The sequence below is a fragment of the Lissotriton vulgaris genome, chromosome 12 (genome assembly GCF_964263255.1).
Source record: "Lissotriton vulgaris chromosome 12, aLisVul1.2, whole genome shotgun sequence".
Classification (NCBI taxonomy): domain Eukaryota; kingdom Metazoa; phylum Chordata; class Amphibia; order Caudata; family Salamandridae; genus Lissotriton; species Lissotriton vulgaris.
In genome coordinates this window covers 281,650,605-281,675,642 of record NC_141700.1, presented here as the reverse complement: position 1 = coordinate 281,675,642, position 25,038 = coordinate 281,650,605, and the positions used below count along the sequence as shown (strand labels likewise).

At 45.1% G+C, this 25,038-nt stretch overlaps 1 protein-coding gene across 2 annotated transcripts in view; it reads left to right on the top strand.

The window, feature by feature from the left end:
• The window catches only part of LOC147673966 (NACHT, LRR and PYD domains-containing protein 3-like), a 428,609-nt gene that overhangs the window by 294,447 nt on the left and 109,124 nt on the right, over positions 1-25,038 (top strand). For both annotated transcript variants that reach the window (XM_086945054.1, XM_086945053.1), the window contains one exon: positions 5,876-5,962. In XM_086945054.1, coding sequence (XP_086801180.1) covers positions 5,876-5,962 — 87 coding nt within the window. The remainder of the gene's footprint in view (positions 1-5,875; positions 5,963-25,038) is intronic.

Below are 25,038 nucleotides of genomic sequence, written 5' to 3'. Positions count from 1 at the left end.
GGCACATTCTTAACTTCATCACCAGCCTCCGACATGATTGAGCACAAGTATTAAATACATTTTTTTTAAATCTAAGAAGACAAAGTGCTTAAATAAACAAAGAAACCCATCGTGGGAAAAGAAAAATATTGTGAGGGGCCACAGCAGACGACCTGGCAACTACAATGAAACAGAGGGAAAAACTAAAAATGGCTGGAAAAAAACAAAAACATTCTAAATCAGGTTGATGCTCTGGTTTCTATCCAAGTAGATAGATGGAATCAGTCACGGCTTTGGTACTTAATGAGGTGCTTCATTAATATTGTTTGATGTGTACAGAGCATTGAATTTTTCAAGATGGTCGGTAAGTTGCTCAGACATTATTTGCTTTGTCTTTTTTTCCAAAGTGGTTAACAGCATCATGAGATTAGAGTTATACACATTTGGAACATCCAAACCACCGTTTGAAGGCAGAGGGCTAACAACACTGGATTTCCAAACTTTGGGGACAAGTCCAGCTGTGAACAAACCATTGATAATATTGGTAATTTGCTAGACACTGGCAGTAGATGTTCCTTGTAATATTCTCACACCTCACAAGTCATTGGGAAAGCCAGGTTTCAGAAGAATGCCTACCTCCTCTTCAGAGTCAGTGGAAAAGCAAGAGAGGGAAATCTCAGTGAAACCGTGTTTTGAGGTCAAGTAATAAAAAGGTGATGTGGTGATAGTAAAAAAGTACTGTAGATGGGGCAGGAGGGGGTTATGAGGTAGCCCCAGCTCTTTCTGGTGTTACTAAAGCTAGGACACAGATGTTCAGGGCTAACAGCTACATTGAGGAGAAAAGTAATCTGCTAAAGAGGCAGGGCGGAAGCAATAAATCATAACAAGTTAGACTTGCCGGGGATTGATGAGGGATGACCAAAAGGTGGAGATGGACGAATACAGTTGCTTCTAGTTTTAACAAAAAGGAGGTGGGGTAGCCAGTCAAGTGAACATTCGACCTCTTAATTTGTCTAGAGGGTCCGGGTCAGACATAATACCTGTAATCACTGAGATATGGCAGTGCTGGCCTGATACCGGTAAGTTTGAGAAAGGACTAAAATATCAGTGTGAAGAAGGTGTCTGGTAGGCCTAAGAGGAGACCAATATGCCAATGCAAAGTGGACAGGGTCTAGAACCCAAAGAACTAAGTAAAGTGGTGTGGTGAGAGAGATAGCTGAGAGTCACATACAGGCTAGGTTATTGCATAGTAGATGGTAATTGTTAGAACTGGCTATTTCTGGCTGGCTAAGGCTGACGCCAAAGTCAGGCAGAAACCACCATTCTAGTCAGGGCAAGGGAGTCACACGCCAAGATAACCCCTGCTCACCCCCTTGGTAGCTTGGCACGAGCAGACAGGCTTATCCCGGAGGCAATGTGTAAAGTATTTGCGCCAGCACACAACAGCAACAACATCCCAGGCACACCACAAAAGGAATTCCACACAAGGTCATATAAAATTAACTTCTGTATTGTCAAAACACATCAGATAGAATCAGACATGTACATTGTGCCAACTGGCACGGGCAATATTCACAAGGGATTATTTAGACAGGACAGGGCCACGTGGGCGCCTGTCAGAATCAGCACTTAGTAGAAAATAGAATATAGGATATAAAATCACTGTAGCACAAATTAGCAAATATAAATCACAACCAGTAACTACTGGTAACAGGCAAGTACCACCTACGCAACCCTAAACACCTTAGGAGAATGTCACGCAGGGAACCAGGACCTCACTAGGACCACCTGTACTAGAAAGAACAACCACCTAAGAATAAAATACATTTTAGGGGTATAGGTAAGAACACATTACACATGATGCATCACAACATTCAGAGGTGTAGAGAAGGAAAAACACATGGTGCATAAAACATACATTCAGCGGTGTAATAACAAGGCACATGATGCATCAAAAACACATTCAGAGGTGCAGGGAAGGAAAAACACATGATGCCTAAAACATTCAGAGGTGTAAGGACAAGGAAGACACATGATGCATAAAAACATTCAGAGGTGCCAGAACACAACTCAATAACGCAAAAACACATGATGCCTAAAAACATTCAGAGGTGTAAGATCAAGGTGCGTAATCATATTAAATGCATTACATTTCCTAGCACCACATTACATTGCGCAAAACTCACATTAGGCAATTACCATCACATAGATAATCACATTGCGCCTAAATAAAATCACATACCAGCCCCCATCTAATAAAGGTACTAAGGAGCCCTGTGTCCAGAATGTCAGGGCGCGCTGCCAATGCAGCGCCAGTCAGGGGTGCGCCACCGGCGCAAAACCTAAACGTTGCAGGTGCCCACTACTTGCTGGGCACCTGGGAACAATCACAAGACCTAAACGGTGCAGCTGCCCACTAATTGCTGGGCAGCTGGGAATCAAAACTGCGACAGGGTCCTCACTGACCCTTGGGCGCAAACTGCGCCCACTGCTGGAGCCACACAGGCTCTGACACCCAACACTGTGACCAAATGCTGGAGCCACACAGGCTCTGGACATATCACATGCCCCAAACGTTGGAGCCACACAGGCTCTGAAACTAAAACAGGTCCCCTCTCACACTGGGGACAGGACACAGGTCCTCCATATTACATCTGTGCCAAAACACGGGAGCGGCCCGCTGCCATCTGGGGCCGCTCCGGACACAGCGCGGTGCCCTCTGGCACCTCTTCAGGGAAGCAATGGGGCCCTAGGAGCACACTGGCTCCTTAACACTAGGCCCGCCATTGGAGTCCCCCATGGGGGGACTCAAAGTCACCAAATGCCCGCGGAGCCTCGCGGGCTCATACATGCCAAAGTATTGCCAACAGAGCCTCTCTTAGGCTCGAACACCACTGGGGCCTCTCTCAGGCCAGGCCCGTACACTGGAGGGGAGGGGCGGGCACCGGCAATGTGCCCCGACGCCCTCCTCCCTTCACTCGCTCTCCCGGCCAAACTAACCGGCTGACTGCGTCTGCTGCTCTCCTCCGGGGCCCGGACACAGCGCTCTCCTCTTGACACGGGAGCCTCGCTCCCTGCAGCACTCCGGGGCTCTCCTCTCTCGCTGCGGGGCTCTCCCTTCACTCGGGAGCCCCGGGGGGCCCGGCAGGCAGCTTCCTTCCCTCCTCTCGCGGCTGCGGTGGGGCGGGGCTTCCGGTCCTTCTCCCGGTTGGGCCTCAGGGATTGGCTGACCGGGCACACACTTCCGGGTCGTCGCGGGAGGCGCGGCAGCCCGCTTCAGGCACTTGCAGGCGGGGTCTCACTATCCGAGGGGTAGGCTCCCTCGAGATAAATTAATAAAAAGGGAATACGCGGCGTGGGCAGCCGCGGAAGGGCATAACAGCGCTACCACGCGCTGAGGGGATAATTACAGCGCTCCCAGCGCTATAAGTGAAATAAAGCGCTCGTAAGCGCTAGCAGCAGAATAAAGCGCTCCCAAGCGCTAGGGATAAAAGTACAGCGCTCTCAGCGCTATGGGGGTCAAGAGAGGTGGAGCACAGCAGGTCCCAACAAAGAAAAGTCCTCCAGCTCCCCCAGGAAAGTACATCAGGTGTCCAGGGGCTGGGCAGGACTCAGGGAGGCAAGCCTTCCCCTGAGCCCAAGCAGCAGCACGCCCCTGGCAGGATTCAAGTCAGAAACAAGAACAAATTGTAAGGGGATACAGCCCCTTTGTATACTGTAAATTCCTTTGTCTAGCAGGGTGCAGGCAGTGTGAGAACCAGCTAGAACTGTTTATAGGGAATTCCTTTCACTGGCCAGGCTAGGGACATCAGACGCACCCCAGGGGGTGGAGCCAGCATTATGTGGGGAAAACCCAGCCTCATTCAGGACCCTCAAACCAGACGGTCAATCCACAAGCAGGCCCAGGCTCACTCCTCCCCTCACATCAGCATGCTAAACACTCCATTCACCACCGGGGCAGACCCTCCCAGACTCTTGGAGCCAGGCTCACCAGCCAGCCTCAGCCAATTACACGCCAGACAGAAATTACACAAATATGCCAACTTCTAAAAGTGGCACTTCTACACTAGACACAATCATGCCGCATATACCATTGCGCAGCATTCAATTTCACGAGTTCGCACATACCAAACTCGACCCTGCACTCCCCACACATCAGGAACTACCATGGTCACACATATTCCCCATGCATTCCTATGGGAGGGCAGGTCACTCACCACACATACACAGAGAGCTCAAGCACTTTACACTGTACCGCAGTGAAAAAGTGCGCAGAGGCCTAAAATCACCAACACCAGGTCACAGAAAAAGGCTAGGAAAAAGTAAAAAAGTCTCGGGGTGAACCTGCCAAAAGGGCCGGGTCCAACAGTAATGGTATGATGTATTTGTTTTTCGTTGACCGTTCTATTAATTTAAAAACTAAAGGGGTGGGGAATTATTTTTAGTTTTTTCTTGTCTCAATAATAACACAAACTTTATTCAACTTTAAAGTTTGTCTGTGTTGATTTCATTGCTCCTTTTCGTCCTTCAATGACAAGCCAATTAGTTTGATCCCAAAGAGATACTTCTCCAGGTGCTAGCGCAAGACACACATACGTAGTCTCCACACCCATTCCTGCCTAAAGAGCTGCACTTCACACTGACAATGCCCCTATAGAGCTGCAGATTACAATTTGTTTAAAATAGTGACACCTCACACAGATCCCAACAGAAGCATAGCGCTTTGCAGACACTTTTTCAAAAGAACTGCATCTCTCAAATACACCAAGGAAGAGTTCTTCCGTTCTGCCCGTTGGTGCTACATATGTAAGGCGACAAGATGCCTGCAAGTTAGGGGGAGAATGCCTTTTCCAGATCTAGGCTTTGCTTTTACATTATTAGCTTGTGTTGGACCAATTGGTTGAACTAAAATTAACCTATACTGCAGCTCATAACTCCCTGCCTTCAAATCTTTGCACTCGCACCACGCCCTTAACAATCTAATCAGGGAAAAGCCGAGAAACTGGCGGCCCGGCCTACTTACTATAAAGTTGTGACACATACATAGATCAATGCTGCTAAAGGATAAATTAAAGTGCATATTGGTATTCTAACTGCAGGGATCTTTCGACGTTGATAGTAAGTACTCTGTATGTTGTATATTTTATGTGTGTGTATTATAAATGTTTCACTAACGTTTTGTTTAGTAATGTTTTTATGTAGGTTAAAATACGTCTTTGATGTACAAATATGATAAAGTTGAATTGAAAGTGAGGCGGAGCGCTGGTGACTCAGAGGATATGATGACCCTTGGAGACGAGGGTGATGGAGCACGGGATGGTGTTCGTCCCAGGTGGAGGGAGGTGGGTGGTTGCCTCCCTGCTCAGAACACATGGGCGTCCGCTATAGCAACGTGCGCTGCCTGAGTGATAATACCACATTGTCACTGAGCTGGGCCCGCACCAGCGATCCGGGGGGGGGGGGTAAGCGCCCCCCTTGACCCCCCTGCGGACACCCATGTCTGTCTAATCATGGGCCTGTCTTCTATTCATTCTTCCATCTATCTGTCCATGGTTCCCTCAATCTACCTATTAGCCTGTTCTATCCGTGGATCCACTTCTATCGCCATCCGCTCACGGACCTACCCCCTCAGGCGCCTGTCTCGTCCTCTTACCCATCTGTCTACCCCTCTACGCACACATCCATCCACCTAGCCATCCAGTCATCCACGCACCATACCACACACACAAAGTCACTTTCCATCGCTTTCCATGCACTGACAAAATAATGCCCTCTTAACAAACTCATGCCTCAGTAAGCAAAAAATAAAAGTATCATCTGCCAGCTTTCTTAGGGCTCTTTCTGGACAGCATTCATTTGTTGTGAATATAAATACCTATCTTGCTTTGACCACTAGGCTCGGAAAAAATGACCTGAAGGATTCTGGGATTGCATCTATTTGTGACGCTCTGATTCGTCGAGATTGTAGAATTCAGACCCTGAGGTAATTCTTCATTCGGCTAATCATTTTCTTCCTTATAATCGTTTGTTGATAAGAAGGCACTCTAAAAATACATTGTGACAACACTAATATACAGCATTTTAGAAAAGCAGTTGCATATTAGTAAAATAGTGAGCCGTTAATTAAATGCTCTAGATATGTAAATTATTTGCATGACTAATAAACCTCCTTAGGATAACGTGCCCGCGAGATGTGTACAAAACTGCACATCTGCCCTAAAATGTAGTGAACGGGTATGTGCCATTACGTTGACATAAAATGAGTCAGATTGTGTTACAGAGCTCTTTGGATAACAGTATATGAGGTACCAAGAGCTTTAGAAGAACAACTTTGTTTTCTAAAGTTTATTTGAGATGCTTTCTAACATACCCAAAACCATAATGGATCCTGTGTGTAGGTATATGTATGTATGTCTTTGCCATATGAATAAGGCGATCCTAGCCAAAAGGGAGCTGACTGCTTTACAGGTTCAAAGGGGAGAATATTTACCTATGGCCACATGTATGAAACAATTGTGCATTCACAAATGGTGCAAATCGCAAACTTCAGCCGTTTGCGAATGCAAAATAGCTTTCTCTTACCTCGCTCCCTACTACTGGAATAAGCTTCTACTTTATGTCTAAACTATTGTAAATTTAGAAAACTACTCAAATCTCATCTATTCCTTTACCCCTCCACTGATATTTTTTTCCGTAACAGCACCGAGACGCCCCCGGGTGATTTGTGCTCTATATTATATATAAATAACAAAACATAGCCTTTCATGAAGTATGAAAGACTTTGGCATTCGCAATTTAGGTAATTGCAATTGCTTGCGATTACCTAACATTGAGAATGCAAATAGGGAATCGCAATTGGTGCTTCTGTATGCACATATGAAGCATTTTCCAAAAGCAAACTGTGCATTTAGAAAAATGCAATTACCATCGACTTCAAGTAAACGGTACCTATGTGAAAACTTTAAAAAATGCACAAAACTGAGTTTTTCAAAGTGCCATGTAGCGCCCGCATGCCCGTAGGGCTCGTGTGCGCTTTACATATGCACTTTCATTTTTTGGGGTGGTTCAGGGGGGCCTTAGACTCCCGGGCACCCATGGCTTTGCATTAGCTAATTTGTGATTACCAATTAGGTAATCGTAAATTAGCTAATGCAAAGCCATTCTCACCGAATGAAGTAAATTTACCTAATAGCGATTCGCTATTTACCGAATCACTATTAGGTAATATTAAAGAATCGCAACATCTTTGGCGATTCCTTACAAGCATAGCATTTTGCGATTACCAAATAGCTATTCGGTAAAAATTGATATTTAGTAATCGCCAAATGCTGTTTTTATACATGTGGCCCCAAGTAATTTAAGGAACAGCAGCCTCTTGTTCTTTAGGCACACCGGCTGCATTTAAAAACAAGCATTGGCATAGCCAATAGGTCTTGTATTTGGGACCTTATAAGTATTTAGTTATGCAGCAGGTCCTAAAGGCGAGACCTATTAGCTATGCCAATGCTTGTTTAAATTAGCAGTAAACTGCAAAAAAATCAATGAAGTGTTGTTAATTGGGTGAAGAAAGGAATGCCTAATATTTGCTGAGTTGTGCACCTAATCTTGTGTCCGAATGTACTGATATGTAAGATGCTGCACTTTATGAATGATGGTTTAATATGTGGCTCTGGATTTATTTTATTTATTATTTAATAATTGCTTTGTATGAATCTGTTTATCTTTTATGGTTTGTTGTAAACTGAATAAAGATTGTTTTGATTTGATTTTGGCTGTGACATGGGCACTATTTGAACACAGGACGGCCCTGCTCTTAGAGTCAAAACAGACTATTGGCCACCTCTTGGTAGTAATCCTGAGCAACTACATCATGTTCTCATAAATACATTTGTGAATCAGTCCCTCAATATTTTAGTACCTGTTCCTTTATTAATTTAACAATATGCTGCTATTTTGAGCTTTAAATATAATGTCTTCTTCCATTAAGTCCCTCATGAAAGAATAGAATAAAAGACAGACAATGAAATGGGAATGAGAACAAAAAGAGAGTGTGCGGAATTGCCATTTGCAATGTTTTTTATCAGAAGCCGTCTTTGTACAGAAACACAGCTGCCAGAGGAAACGTTGCTGCAAACTGCGGCTCACCTGCTAAGTCAGAAGGATCCAAACATTGGCAGAGCGGGAAGGCTCGCGCCATAATGATTTGCAGATCCGATGACATACCCTTGTATTTTTGTTACTTCTGAGACACCAAAGCACTTCAGCTCGCAATTCGGCAAGGCGGCAGCGAGCGGTTTATTATGACTCACTTTGCGGATTGTGACCTCCCATCAACTCTTCAGTTCGACCTATCACAAGAGAATGAGGGGGAGGGGGAGATGGAAACCGGAAGCTGAGAAGGGAGAGCAGGAAGAAGAAAGAGAAAAGGGCCTCTTCTTGGAATGTACACACCTGGAGCAACAGTTGTACAAGTGTGTGTGGGGCGGGGGGCTTCCTGACTGGAAGGAGGCTCCTGCTCAGTAAATATTAAAGTCCAGGGTGGCCCAACACAGGAGCTGCTCAGTGCCCACTGTCCTGGCATGGATCCATGCATGGGTGCAAAACTGGCAACACTTCCAGGAACAAAAGGTTTGTCTTCAATATATAAATAAGCATTTGCACAACCAATAGAGTCAGTCATGGTACCAATGAAAAGTGTTTTTATTTATGCACGTATTTATTATTGCCAACATATGCACTGGTCATGAAAAGGGTAACTACTGAATTGTAAATATACCACCATCTGAAAGTTGCATGCATATTTACAAATAAAGTTAACAAAAATATTACCCGTTGCAATAATACATTTAAAACAAGCATTGGCCGCACAGCAGTCAAAGTGACGCGGCCGTGCAGCTTCGAAAGTGAAAGTAATCGTTCACTCGGAGCGATGCGCTTAATGAGCATGACGCGAAAAGCCTCTGCTCGTAAGAGTGCGACCGCGCTCGTAATCGCAAGCTCTAGGCCACAGTGGTAGCATTTTCTGAAGCCCTCACTAAAAGTCTCGCCAGACAGTGCATGCGCTGGCTCAGGCGAGACCTAACAAAGATTGCTTTATTAAACAGCAATCACCGACAAGGTGGTCTGCTGACCCCAGCAGTCCACCATACCTATGATGGCTGCAATTCCAAATGGGTCGTAAACGGTGACCTACCTCATTAATATTCACTATGTAGGCCTATTTACAACCCCATCAGGAATTGCTAAATGAAACCTAATGTGTTTCTTACATTAGGAAAATCAATTTCCTAATTCCGATTTGCTGAAAAGCGCAATTAGGTAACCATTATTCATGAAATCTGTACATAAGGCGCCGTGGGCCTGCTTTTTTCTTTCCTACATTGTTGAATAAACTGATAAAAGAAGACACCGGCCACAGCTAATATTTCAACCTAGACCCCAATGATAATTTTTATAGGTTCAGCCTACAAAAGATTGAGAAAGCTATCTTTGCTTGCATGGTAAAAAAAATCTAATTCTAGGTGACAATTAAAATTGTAGATCCCACATGGAAAAGTAGACACTGAGTGAAAAGTAGAACAAGTGTGCTTTCTCTTCTTAAAGTCCAATATATGCTACAGGTAATGTGCCAAAAAACTGATTTATGCTGTTTGTGGCATATCAAAGAACAAAACACACAACTCTTATGGTTCTAATCAACTCCTGCTGGAACAGTGGCTCTAAACACATTCTACTGCGGTTTTTACAGAAACATATGTAGTATTATGTAATGGGACTAATTATAACATCTTCATAAAGTAACTTTGTAGATCCTTGGCTCAACAATAAACTTGTGGCTGCAGGGGATATGCCCACATGCGGCAAATTTAGATTCTTCTGGTAATTACATTTTATCAAGGTATTATTTGAAAAACTACTGATATTTCTCATAAGGTAAATCTTTCTCATTACTGTCTGGTATGCATGTTAAAAATACTAAAGTTTCCAGTAGATCCATTTTAAAGTAATTGGAATGTAGGATCAGGTGAGAAGTTAGTGTAAAGTTGATTATCAAATCAAATCAAATAACCCTTTTTCCACGGTTTTCAAGAATTAGAAAAACCATAAAAGTACATTTGAAAATTTACACAAGAAAAGTAGGTTAAAATTTGTTCTTCCAATAGCATAAAAAGTTAATTGACAATTTTGACAGAGTGTGAAATGCAAAAGTACAATGCTTGGATTAAAAACAGTCTAAAACATAATAATCTATACGAAGAATAAAATAACTATGATCTTAGACAAGGTGTGATTTTCACAGCCTAGTCTAAGTTTAGCCTATGTCTAACGACAAACTTCAAGAATTTAGCTATGGCTTTTGCAATACACTCGTCATCCAAAAATTGGAGAGAGAGAAATGCAGGACGACACCTTCGAAAACCCATAATTTTTAAAATCGGGATTAGCCAGCGCTTTCTTGGTTCGTTATAAAATTTACAAAACAGGACCGTGTGCATTGAGGATTGGTGGGAGACATCATCACAAGGGCAAGTTGGTAAAATCTTTGCCGAGTCATTTGTTTTTGGAAAGGTGACTAAGCGGTGGAAAATATTCAGCCTGAACCGTGTTAATAGGAATCTTTCATAACTGCTCAGATTGAAAGTTAAATAGGGTTGTATAGTCAAGGTCGTTTGGACTGTTAAGATATGGTGGCCTGATATTTTGCTGGCCTCATTAGTCAACCGCAGCTGTTCTAAGTACGTCAAGCATCTATTTTTAAACACTTTCCTCAAAAATTCTGAGATTAGTATGGGTGAGTGATAGCATTTTGCCGTGCCCAGATCGTACAAAAAGTTTTTGATATAGGCAATCCACCCAATCTTTTAAGCCTTTTAAAAAAAGAGACAGTCCTGTATAAACCCTTTGGCAGAAAATAGTTTTGGTAGACGACCAAATACGATACCATAATAGAAGTGGTTTGATTTTAATTATGCCCGTCAAATATGGCAATCCCAGTTCCATATGGCACGAATAGGTCAAGGTACTTTGTGGTACAGTGAGGAGAAACCTTAAAAAACTATTTTCAACCTTTTGTAAGACGTCCACCTTTCCATAGCCCCACACTCCTGCCCCGTAAGTTGCGATGCTATGCATTTTGCCTGATATATCTGGATAAGTTTAGTGGGGGGCTTTTTTCCTAATCTGCGTGAAAAATTAACTAACGCAACTGTTGCCCTCATAAAGAGCAATTTTCTAGTCTCAATTGCCTGCCTCCAGGAACATTTATTGTCTATTAAAATTCCTAGGTACGGGTACGTGTTTGTGCTTTCAAGTTTTGTATTATCAATAAATATAGCCCTAGTTTTCTTAATTCTGGAACCCGTCAGGCATAACAAAAGTTTTTTGATATTTATTTTCAGGTCCAAATTGTCCATAAAAGTATGATATCTCGCTAGAGCACGTTGTAGTTCTAAGGGGGTACGGGCTAAAATCATGGCATCATCAGCGTAGAGTAAGTCTGGTATTGGGCGTTTGTTGATAAGTGGCAGGTCCTGGCACCCTTTTACCATGTCCTGTTCTAAGCCATTGGTATAAAGTGTAAAAAGAAAGGGTGCCAGGACACAGCCCTGCCTAAACCCCTCTCTACCCTGATTGACGCCTTTAATCCCCCCCCCCACACCATACCTCACTCTTGCTGTAGCCTCAGAATATAGTTCATGCTGAAAATTTACAAGATCTGGCTCTACCCCCATATCCAATAAAATGGACCATAGTTTAGAATGATTTACGCAGTCAAAAGCTGCTAAGACAACATACGCCATATACAAAGCACCACTCTTAGCATTTGCGTATTTACCCATCAAGAGGGTCAAGTTAAGAGCTTGCTCTAAGGTGCCAAAACCTTCTCGGAACCCGAATTGAAGGTCTGATAATATCTTGTTATTGTCCGCCCAATGCTGGAGTCGCTCGAGGATGACGCGTCCTGCCACTTTCCCCAGGGAATCCAACAAGGATATCGGACGATAACAAGAGGGGGATAGGCGGTCCCCCCTTTTAAAAATCGGGACCAGAATAGATTCTGACCATGAATCTACCAACCCAAATGCACATGATGCTTCTAAAACTCTGGTCAGAATTGGGGTCCCCAGTTCCAGATTATATTTAAAAAAATCAACTGGGACCCCATCGGGGCCTGGGGCCTTTCCACTTTTACTAGCCAGCAGGGCAAACTCTACTTCACCATGCGTGATATCAAGGACTATAGGATACGGAGTTACTTTCGTTTCAAAAATTGCGAGATCTGTTCGACCCTGAAATGTCACCGATGTTCCTTGTGGAGCGCGCACACCGAACACTGGGGCCCAGACCACCCCCGGCGTCAACCCAGAAAGATTCTGGCTCGCCTGCTCAACTACAAGGATAGAGACACCATCTTAAGACTAGCCAGAGAGAAGGGGGAAGTAAAACACCAAGGAAATAGCGATGCATTCTACCCAGACTTCACCCAAGCAGTGCAAGCTGCACAACGAGAATTCATACCACCAAAGAAATTATTTTAAAAAACTGGCGCTAAGTAAGCAATGCTACACCCGGCAAAGCTGAGAGTGCAGACTGGGAGCAAACCTATGCTATTCACTGAAACCAGTGCAGCGCTGAAGGGCGGCAAGCAGATGGCGCGAAAACACCACAACAAGAACGCCAACACTGCAGGATCCCAAGCAGCCGACTCAGTGACAAAGACTGTTAGCTAGCTTAGAGGAGGCTGACCTCTGGTTACCTGGTGTAAAACCTGAGGCGACACGCTAAGGGGCGAAGTAAGAGTGTCAAATTCCAGTTGGAACTTCAGGTTTGCTTTGAAATGTTCGTTAAGTAGTTACAGTGCTCGGCCACCCCGTAGCCGTGGCAACAGGGCAGTATGCCTGCTAATCCATGCTCCCTTGGGAGGATTCCCATCAACTCTGTGTCACACGGGTTAAAGTATGAAATGGGTGGGTTATTGAGGGATACACAACCTGTTTGGGGGTTGGTGTGGGTGAGGGGTGGCTAGGGGTTGTTTTTGTTCAGGGATGGCAAATACAGTATGTTTCAGATCTTTTGTTGAGAATTGCCAAGACGTGCAACACAACACACATACAAAACACAAATGAGACATCTCGCAGGAATACAATGACTGGCATTCAGAGATCGGGCGCTAGCGTCAGGACGGTCCGAGATTGGGATTCCTCTGTGCATATGAAACTGCTGCACTCTACTTCCGAGTGTCCAAATTGCATACATCACCTGAAACGTCCGGGGTCTTAACGACCTCCGGAAGGCGAGACTGGTACAGGCATATCTAGTAAGACATGCGACAGACATATGTCTCCTACAGGAGACTCACCTAAAAGACACTGCCCGGGGGAGGTTGATCAACAACAGACGTGGAGAGGTGCATACATCAAGCTACTCAAGTTATTCACGCGGGTGGCTATATTGATCAGGAAAGGTGTACCATGGCAGACGAACAGATCAATCAAGGACCCTGAGGGTCGGTACCTTGTACTAAGGGGGCTGTTATACAATCAACCGGTCATAATAGCTAACACATATGGGCCCAACAAAGATGACCCCTCCTTCTTTCAACAAGTGTGGCACAAGATACAATCATTGGGAAATGTGGCACTATTGTGGGGGGGTGACTTCAATATTGTTGTGTCGCTCTCAAAGGACTGCCCTACACTTGATGTTTGAGTTACTGTCCGGCCTTAACCGCAACAAGACTTATCTCTTTCCATTGGACCTTGTGGAGAGCATTAACTGGGCTCCCGTGACTTTCAAATACCTGGGGATTCAAGTATTCCATTCGCTGGATTATTTACGCGAACCTCGGAAGGGCTCTCAGATCCCTGAGATCGAATGTCTCCTTCCAGTTCTCGTTACAACTACCTATATTGGCCCAGGTTTCCCTCTCTAAAACGGTCAGGCTGCCACGTCTGCTATACTTCAATAATCTCCCCATCACAGTCTCCGCCCTGTGATTTAGACAATAAGACGCCATGCTGGGAGACCTAATATGGGAAAAGGGGAGACAGCGAGTAGCCTTGACGACTCTACACACGCATCTGTGGAGGGAGGACTCGGAGTGCCACACTTCGAGCTTTATTTCTTAGCCTCTCAGCTACAATGGCTGGTGCACCTGCTGTTGGTGACCCAATTGAAGGCCCTGAGGCCATCAATGCCTTATTTTATGATTACTATACATCACTGTATAAGACTCCCTCCTCGATATCCTCAGAAACTCATGGGGAATTCTTGAAAGTGCTGCGCCCACGGATGCTTAACAAACAGATGGTAGACATGCTGAGAGGGCCTGTGACAATTCCTGAGATTCGAGTTGGCCACAGGGGATACCCGGGACCTGACGGACTTCCGGATGAAATTTACCTAACTTATATTTCAAAGCATGCGCCACAAATAGAAAAGCTTTATGAAGAATCCCAGAAATTGGGGTACCTACCTGAGACAACGTGAGATGCGCTAGTTGCCCTTCTCCCCAAGAAACCTACATCTGAGGCGAAGGTCACACATTTCCGACCACTCTCCATATTAAATTTGGATTTTAAAATCCTTAGTAGGGTCCTAGCGTTCCGCCTGCTGCCCCACATGCCAGACCTGGTCCACATGGATAAGAATGGATTCATCCCAAGCTGGAGCACTTTGTACAACCTGAGAAGGATGTACTTAGTGCTGAACCATGCAGACATTCAACACCTGACGTAAGCAGCCCTCCTGTCATCAGACCTTGAAAAGGCCTTCAACACTGTGTGATGGGACTATCTGTTCGAAACCATGAAGCACATGGGCCTGGGAGAGGGCTGGGTAAAATGGGTGATGCTACTCTACTAACATTCTACAGGCAGAGTAAGAACGGGTACACGGCAGGGCTGCCCATTGTCACCCCTGCTGTTCACACTGGTGATGGAACCACTGGTAGCGATGTTTAGATGAAGTGATGTGGAGCTGGGTCTAACGTTAGGGGGGAACCTGCATATTATCTCCCTGTATGCCGATGATTTATTGATCTATCTCAGCGATGCAAGGGTGGGAACCAGGACTGCCCTACGCTTGATGTTTGAGTTACTGTCTGGCCTTAACCGCAACAAGACTTATCTCTTTCCATCGGACCTTGTGGAGAGCATTAACTGGGCTCCCGTGACTTTCAAATACCTGGGGATTCAAGCCTTCCATTCGCTGGATTATTTACGCAAACCTCGGAAGGGCTCTCAGATCCCTGAGATCGAATGTCTCCTTTCGGTGCTCGTTACAACTACCTATAATGGCCCAGGTTTCCCTCTCTAAAACGGTCAGGCTGCCACGTCTGCTATACTTCTTCAATAATCTCCCCATCACAGTCTCTGCCTCGTGATTTAGACCACAAGACGCCATGCTGGGAGACCTGATATGGGAAAAGGGGTGACGGCGAGCGGCCTTGACGACTCTACAATACGCATCTGTGGAGGGAGGACTCGGAGTGCCACACTTCGAGCTTTATTTCTTAGCCTCTCAGCTACAATGGCTGGTGCAGTGGATGGCAGGTACGGGCCCAGAAGGAACTGACCTAACCAACCTAGGGATCCGTACAAATTTGATGGTGGCCAAAATGCTTTACCCTGAAGTGGCCTTTCCTCATTTATCACTATTATAACCACAGCTCTATGCTGCTGGAAACGCTGTCTACTTTAGGCAGGGAAGCCTCCTTTGTATACCCCGGTTCTGCACCTAGTGGGCCTCCCCTATGGGAACCCTAAGACGACATTAACCCCAGCACTGATGAAACGCTGGACTGAGGCTGGACTGGAGACGGTGGGAGACTGCTACCAGCATGCAACCATGACACCATTTGAGGACTTACTTGAGTGCCATGGCCTACAACCGGGCCAATTTTCAACTCATGAAAACATACTGCGCACTTTCAGGTATTTGTGGGGAGGGAGCCTGGAAGAGCCTAAGCTGTATGCAGTATTACACTCAGTTATTACATTAGGCACTGCAAGGCATCAGGTAAAATGGTTCTATGCCTCACAAATGGAAATTGCCTGTACACCCCTGACGAAGCTGTGTAAACGCTGGGAGACCGCCTAGGTAAAGACATCTCAGACCCAGAATGGGCCAAAATCATGGCATATCCTAAAAAAGTCTCACGTAACACTAGACTGAAATACACACAATTCAACTATACACATGACATACATGACACCTCATAAACTTCAGATTGCTTACGGGGACTATATGCGCAAAAACCAGAGATGCGATTATGTGGATGCAGACTTTGTACACATGACCTGGGACTGTGGCTACTACGTAAGTGCTGGGAGGAAACATTACAACTTATGGGAGCTGCAGTGGGATGCACGCTAGAGTCAACTGTCGAGATGTCCTTGCTGGGGCTTTTCCCCCACCTACCTAAACAGAAGGCTGTTAGAAAGGGGGATCTCTAGTTGGCAGCGGCTGGCGCCGAAGTCCAAATAGGGATCCTTCTTCCTAAGTCAGAGTAAGGGGGCTACACCCTTTGATAACCCCTGCTCAACCCTGTGGTAACGTAGCACGAGCAGACAAGCCTACCTCAGAGGCAGTGTGTGAAGCATTTATGACCATTCACAATAACGCAGGAAGGACGCTACAAACAGATACCACAAGTAAGTATAGAAAAATAATTATCTTTTATAGACTGAACACAAGGCTTTAAAGCGCTCAAGGAGCCACAATGCACGTAATTACAGATTCACTTCAAAGCAATAAAGGCACTCAAAAAGCGTGCAGAACTAACTTAGTTTCAGGCCGGGGTCCACGCAACCCGGTGATGCACAATGTACCTTGCGTTTAGAGGGGCATGGCTCGCAGCCTCATAAGGAAGCTGCAGTGATGACAGGCATACTCACAACTGCCACAGCTCCCGGCTGTAGCGGTCCGAGGTGTGCACTCACGATAATCCTGGGACGGGGCTTAAAGGCGGGCACCCAGCAGCACACGCAGTTGATAACAAGATCCTCAAAGTGGGGACTAGTGCGGGCACTCAGCGGCACAGCTCCTCAGCTGCAGCGGCCCACAATATCGATAGCGATGATTCTCGTAGGATGGCCAATGCGTGCACTCAGCGGCACAGCTCATCATCTTCAGCGGCCCACAATAGTGATAGCGATGATTCTCGTAGAATGGAAAATGCAGGCACTCAGCAGCACAGCTCCTCAGATGCAGCGGCCCACCATAGCGATAACGATGACTTTGGTAACACAGGTAAATGCTGGCTCTCAGCGGCAATAGCTCCTCAGTTGTGGCGGCCCACAATAGCGATAACGATGACTTTCGTAACACATGCATATGCAGGCTCTCAGCGGCAACAGCTCCTCAGCTGTGGTGGACCACAATAGCGATAACGATGACTTTCAGCCTGCGTTCCCCGCAGTAGAACCATAAGCTCTGGAATTCTCAACAGAGGCCTCACCTGCGTGTAGGATTCCCCTCAAAAAGGAATCCGGATGGCTGATGGGTGAAGTCTAATGTCCCTGAGACTTCAGCAGGAAGCAAGCTCAAATCAGGCCCTTGGGTAGTTGCTTCAGCAAGATGGATGAAAGTTTCAAAGCCCTTTCCCTCATACACGGACAGAGGTTCGTCTTGACATCCAGAAGTAACTCACTGTGTAGGGGTTTTAGCATAGATCTTTATACCCCAAAAGTCTTTGTTCTCAAAAAGTCACATATCACTGAACTCAGCCAGAACCAGTTTGGTGTCCTCCTGGAGCACTTTGTTTACAAGGCTGCATCCTGCCTTTCAGGAAGAGGCGGTCTGCCATCAGATGCACAGTGGGAGGTGGAGCAATCATTCACCTTGCCAAGCACAGCCCTGCTCAGATCAAAGGGTCACCCCTCCCCATACTCCAACTGCAGATCTCTCTATTCAATCCAGGTCGGGCTCAGCCTGCCCTGTCCCTCCAAAATCTGACAGCCAATACACATAACAGCAGAGCACACTGGAAGGTTTAGGCAAGAAAATACCCACTTTCTAAAAGAGGTATTTTCAGCCACAGAGTATAAAAATAAGCTTGACTACCAGATGCACTTTAATATTGTGAGCTCAGGCATACCAAATTCGGCTTTCCTATCATGTTCCTTGGGCCAATTAGGACTATGGAATGGCATTGTGAGGAAAACAACAATGGATTTAGGCCCAGATCTCTGTACTGGTGGTGAATGTTTGACAATGTTCATCATTCCGTCCTTCATTTTTTTGTGTTGCCATTGTCGCCCCTAGTGGGATGGGTATGCCCAGACATGATTCTTGTGCTCCCTATGCCATTGGATTCAATATAGCCTGGCTGTTGAGGGGTGAAACCACGAAACAGGTCCCAGGATACTTGTTTCCGGACCAGGGAGGATCTGGACGGGCAGTTCAGGCATGACCTTTCCTATGGGGGTGCAGGGTCCAGAATGTTTTGCATATGGCTGGGTCCAAGCTGAAATGATTAGGCCCAGATCTCTATACTGGGGGTGAATGTTTGACAATGTTCAGCATTCCATCGATCATCTTTTTGTGTTGCTAAAGTGTAGTAGCTTAACATGAACACCTACAGAAATAAACATCCTACTTTTAGAAACAATATAGACAACATGTGCTGAGAAACCTCTATTTCCTCTACTACCTGGCTTAGAACCACTATAAAGGTGTTTCTCATCTCTTGGTATACCACCCAAGAGACACTGGAGAGGAAATTCAAACTCTTTAAACAGGAGCTCTTATTCATGGGGGAGAACATCCATGCTGCCTGCTTTTTTATTATAAATTATTCATAAAGCTTTCAAAGCAGAATGCCATGAAGTGGGCAAGACATTACATTTTCTTAAAGTGTGCACAAAAGGGTTAACATTGCAAATGACTTGTAGTACGGTGTTTGGCATTCATACTGCTATACGACTGACATCCTTTTAGGAGACACATTTACAAACTTGATTCTCCGGTGCTCCCCACATCTTGTTATATTTACAAGGACATCCCTTAGCCCAATCCACTTGCCTGTTTGAGATTGCAACAACAGTCTGTACCTTGCACCAGTTCAACCACTGATTAGACACGCTTATCCTCCCAGTTGCGAGCAATGCCTAACTTGGTCACAAGAGGGCCCACCATTGTTCTCTTGAGCCTCTTATTTCCTTCTATTAAGACCCAGGATCTCGATTTGTAGACTTAGGTCAAGAAGGCATCCAATGTCCTTAATCAGTGTGCTCCCTCAATTTATTTGAATCGATGATATTCATTCCTATACTGTTTGCAAAAAGGTTCCAACTGCCATGCTGTAAATCAGGGAGTCTGAAGGCAGGCTCAACACCATTTTCCACCATTTCTCTGGTGTACTGTAGCTTCCAATGCAAATATTTAAGCTACGCAAGATGTAGGAGTGTGGCTATTGATAGCTCCAAGGGAACCCTCTGTACCTTCCTCGCATGAACCCAAGTTTTGTTCCCTGTTTTTGCAGAGCCATAGCAAAAGGTCTGGGTTCGTAACCATGAGGAATTTATATATATTTGGGAGGCTTTCATTTTAGCCATTTGTGCCTCAGTAAATTTGGTTTCTAAAGGGGTAATGTCAGTGAACAGTCTTCACATAGTAGGGGTTAAAAGCATGTGTTAAATGTCGATGACATTAGTATTGGCAATTATGGAGGTGAATTTCTCTTTCAGGTCTTCTAAGGATTGTGTATAGCCTAGCCTGTTCCACTCACATTTCCAAGGTTTGAACTTTTGATTGTGTCCCATGCTGTCTTTTGCCTTCCCACAGTGCAGACTCCTTAATGAGCCTGCACTCCCCACCCATTCACCATAATTCCCAGTGCTAATGATTCAAGGTACAACGATCCAGGGATTTCCTGGGGTCCAATCAAATCAAAATAGTCACTGCGTAAAGTATCAGTAATTGTGAACATGTTAAACAAATCTAGAAGATACAGCGATTATCTGTAGGTGACTGCCTCTGATATTTTTTCTGGAGTCAGGGGTTCATCCATTTCCCCACGGTAAAGCCCTGAGAGGATGCACCTGGCTTATCGGATGAGTTGTTTCATCCCCCAGAGGAGAGCAAGCTCTTCCTTATGCAGCTCACAAGTGCAGAGAGTGATTTGGTATGCTGGCGTTCTGCAGCCAGAACTATCCTAGAGACCACTTCACCCCAGTGAAGCAGCCTGCTCTTCTTATCACCAGATTCATGGTTTATGGTGCGTGTAGTCTATAAGTTAGAGTTGGCCCCATCGGGGCTATCTGTATTAACTGAGTCCTAACAAAGTTGAGCCTCCTGAGGGTTGCCTCCTCCTGCATAGTTCTGTTGTTCCACTTACAGACCTAGACCTGCGCTTGTAGGGGGATAATGCTGAGTTCCTAATCTTTTGCCCTGTGTTGAGGTATTTCAGTACCTTTCTCCTGATTACTGTTTAAAAGTATGTAATACTTGATCTTGATTAAGTTGGAAATGAGCTGTTTCCTCCGCACACGTAGAAGGCTGAAAAGGTGTTATCTTCTAGGGACAGTATACACATAACAGTTACACTTCCTCCCTACTATTAGCCCATTTTATCCATACCAACTAGGAGCAGGAATAAATGAATCACTCACTAACGAAGTATTTTTAGCATCCCCACTCCCCCATACACTGCATTACATGTTTTTTCTAAAAAGTGCTCCTACGTAGTTCCGCAAGTTGCAGCTCGCCCCAGACAGGGGGCCTCTGGGCAACGTCTGGGATGGCCCCAATGATGAAACATGTCACTTAGGGGCAACCCTTGGTGAGTGAGGGGACTCAAGAAGAGAATTTTCTCTTCTTATATTCGGGGAGTTGTTTCGCACATTTAGCGGAAGCACTTCCCTCTGGTTAGGTTCTCTGATCTGTCATTTACAGATTTGTTAATAGTTATCTTTCAGCCATCAGGCTTTGAAGCTCCAAATACAATGGGGTGCAGTAGTTGGGGGGATAATGTATGGCAAACTAGAGGACTGCTTCATACACTTAAAGAAGGGGAGAGGAGCTTGAAACTCTACTCCGACCCACTACACGCCAGCCTATACACACATAGAGGATTAGAGCGTGAGAAAACGAGAAAAAAGTCTCGGTGGAGGCACACAGACTGTGTGAAACTACTGCCCTCACTCACAAAGTTGTGACATGCTCCATCATCGGGCTTTCTACCAAACATCCTCATGCAGACTAACGCCAAGAGTGGAGCAAAAGGGAGGGGAAGACAAAACACAAATGTAAAGTGTACACACATATAGTGCCAAATTATAATGGGATCACCAAAAGTAAAGTGCAGTGGAAGCTAAAACTAGCTTGGAGGTGTCACTGTTCAAAACTTTATTTCTGGACCCTCCGGCCAGGATTAAAAATGTAAAGGATGGTGGTGACAGGAAAAAGTAAGGAGATCCTACACCCTTCCTTACTGCCAAGTCAACATGTCCGTGCCCACAGTTATAGGTCACACCGGCATTCATTAGGACCTTTCTTGATCCCAATGGAGTTATGTGTCTCTCAATACCCAGATGCGGTATTTCTTGGAACATTCATTCCACGTTTGGAAAACCTTCAACCTACTCATCGGGGGATACTCCTTCATTTGTTTTTCAATATTTCTTGGAACAATTCATTCCCAAGATGAGGGTACCCTTATGTAACTTGCTTTAGTAGTACTGGAAAAGAAAATAACAAACCAAAGACTAATTACTCACACGTGGAATTTCATTCATTCATTCACACAGTGCTAGTGATTGCTCGCTCTGTTCAACCAAGTGGCTATAGCAGGGCCATTGTCTGTCCTATACTCTCCATGCTTGTCCATACTATGGCAATGCAGTTATACATATAATTTATCTACCTTATCAATACATAGCTGCAGGTAGTTATACGTCGATGGACTGGTCGCAGAATTTTCACACAGTGCGTGTGCCTCCACCAAGACTTTTTCTCATTTTCTGTGCTCCTTTATGTGTGTATAGGGTTGCGTTTAGGGGGGTCGGAGTAGAGTTTCAAGCCCCTCTCTCCTTCTTTAAGTGTATGAAGTATTGAGAGCAATAGTTTAGCTGCAGGGGATTATTTTGTGCCATTGGGTACAAAAGAACGGAGTTTATACATACTTTTCAGCTTTCCTACCCCTTTGTCTAGAATAAAACAGAGCACCGCACATCTAACATTATGGCAGAGGAGCAAGGCTTATCCTTTGGTGAAGAAGTGGTAGCAGAGATCCTGGCAGGTCCATCTTTACTAGGAGACACCACAATCAACCAGGTCCTCACAGAGGGAGAGGGCTGGGACACCTCATTGGAGTTGAAAAAAACTTACGTAAAAACGATACTGCATGTAGCCATCCTAACAGAAAACTTGAGGGGGAACTCTGCACATCTGGGGACTTTTGGTAACCAACAAACCCCTCATTTTTCTGGAGGATGCAACTTTCAATCGCGACTGGGCACTCGTAGCATGGAAGTGCACCACAGATTGGTTGGTTCTCATAATAGAACTGCAAAAAGATTAGCTGACACCCTAATAACCCAGATCCAGGCTAACAAACAGAGACTTAAGACCAACGTGTTGATTGCTGCATACAAAAGGAAACTGGATGAAGTTAATAACGAACTAGGGGAATACAAGGAGGACCTAATGCAGTAAAAAATTAACAAACTTCAAAAAGACCTGAAGCGCGTCTCCAAAGAGAAAATCTACCCATATACCAACGATGAATTGATCCAACAAAAATTGGCTGATATGAAGAAAGGCCCCCATAAGGGAAGGCAAGACCAAGAACTCTTGAGTAGCAGTAGTGAAGGTAGCGACTATGAGTACCCACAGCGCAGAAGAGGGAGGGGGAGAGAGAACCCGAGGGGCTTCTGCCCGTTCTATTCTGGACGTTTTCAAGGGTACCCTAATCAGGGATACAACGGGCCAGTATGGGCTATACCCCCAACAAGGGTTTGACTATCCTCAATACCAACAACGACAATTTCCTCCAACCACAAACTCCTTTTTTAGGCAGAGGAAGAGGCAGAGCCAGACAGAAAGGCCAACAAGGAGTAATGTTGAAAGATCTAGCAGGAGCATGACACAGAGCATGATGCCAGGAACAATCAGGGATGTTCAGTAGTGGTCAACCTGTCCTCGGTCCCCCTGTCAGCCCCACAAGAGAAACTCTTGAACAGGGGGCTGAGCTTTGTTCCTACCAGTTTGCTTGGTCATTTTAAAATCCAACAGGAATTAGCTGCCTTCTTTAGAAGCATTAGACTCGAGGTCTTCTTTGACGGGGTAGAAGACAGGGAGACTCCATCAGGTGATGCACCTTTTCGCCCAAAATCCTCTTTAACTCTGCAGATTGCAATACTACCTCCGGAAGTCGCCACTTTCGAACAGGCCAGTATTCACGATTTTGAAAACTTACAGAGGCCGGAGAAACGGCCCTTCATAAATCAGAGGAACATGGAAGAAGACACGCTGAGACAACTAAAGGAAAATGAATCAATTATCATTAAACCAGCCGACAAAGGGGGAGCCATTGTCATCTTGGACAAGACCAGATACACGGATGAATGCAGGCATCTCCTTTCAGATGACAATAACTACAGGATCATGGGGAAGGACTCCACGACTGACATCGCTTTAGAAATTGCGACCCTAGTGGAGGAGAGTGTAGCCAACAACTGGATCTCCAAACATGAGGCGGATTATCTGATCAGGGACCAACCAACACCATACTTTTACATATTGTCGAAGATACACAAACCCACATAGCCAGGGAGGCCGATAGTGTCTGGGATCGGCTCCATTTTGGAACCCCTTTCACACCTTTGTTATCATTGCCTGAAACCACTCGTACATAAATTACCAGCATATCTTCAGGACACACAGGATTTCCTAAACTTGATAAAAGAGATTGAGTTTGACCCGACTGGTGGATTCCTACTGGGCCTGGATATAGAGGCACTGTACACTAACATACCGCAAAGAGAAATCCTGCAGGTCTTGGAACATATGCTGTTTGAAGAGGAATGGTCGTACCAGACCCCCAGAGCTATCATCTTTAACCTGGCAGAGATTACATTGACAAGGAACTTCTTCAAGTTTGAGGGGACACTGTATATACAAACTCAAGGGACTTCCATGGGAAGTACTTTCGCCCAGAGCCTGGCAGGACTATACGTTGGCTCTTTTGAGAAAACGATGGTCTACAACAAAGGGAATTTCTGGTCACACAACATTAGAGTGTGGTGGAGATTCATAGATGATGTCCTTGTGATATGGAGGGGGACAAACACTCAGTCACCTCATTCTTAGAATGGCTCAACAACAGGAACCCTCTACTACATTTCACCTCCACAATAACCACAACAAAATTACAATTTCTGGATCTGGTCATAGAACACAGAAACGGGAAGCTCTCAACCAGGGTCTACAATAAACCAACAGATAAAAACTCACTGTTAGCCTTCGACAGCTTCCATCCACAAGCCCTCAGAGAGAACCTCCTGATAGGGCAATTCTTTAGACTCAGACTCAACTGCACAGACCAGATGTCCTATAACGTAGAGGCAGGTCTCTTAACAAAGAAACTGTACCAGCAAGGATATCCAAAATGGGCAATCGGAAAGGCCAAAAAAGAGCAACCAACACCAACAGAGAAAACCTTCTGGCGAAGGTGGATAAACCTGCAACAAACAAACCTGTATGTGTCACTACTTTTAATACCGCCTCGCTCCACATAAAACAACTCATATTAAAGAATTGGCAAATACTGAATTTGAATGGACTGAATGTTGTGAAGCCTTTATTCTCATTCAGAAGAAGCATGAACCTGTGAGACATCCTGTTTCATACTAGACCAAGGAACCCCCAGCACGGAGCCCCGGGTTTATCGAGAACTCTACCACCAGTACAGGGACACTCAAGATGCAGCTCTTGTAATGTATGTCACCTTACACAGAACACAAAAATTATTGAAGTGGGTCTGACCTACCCATGAGAGCAAAGAACCCACAAGAATTGCAACTCTGAGTGGGTCATTTACCTGATTAGATGCTC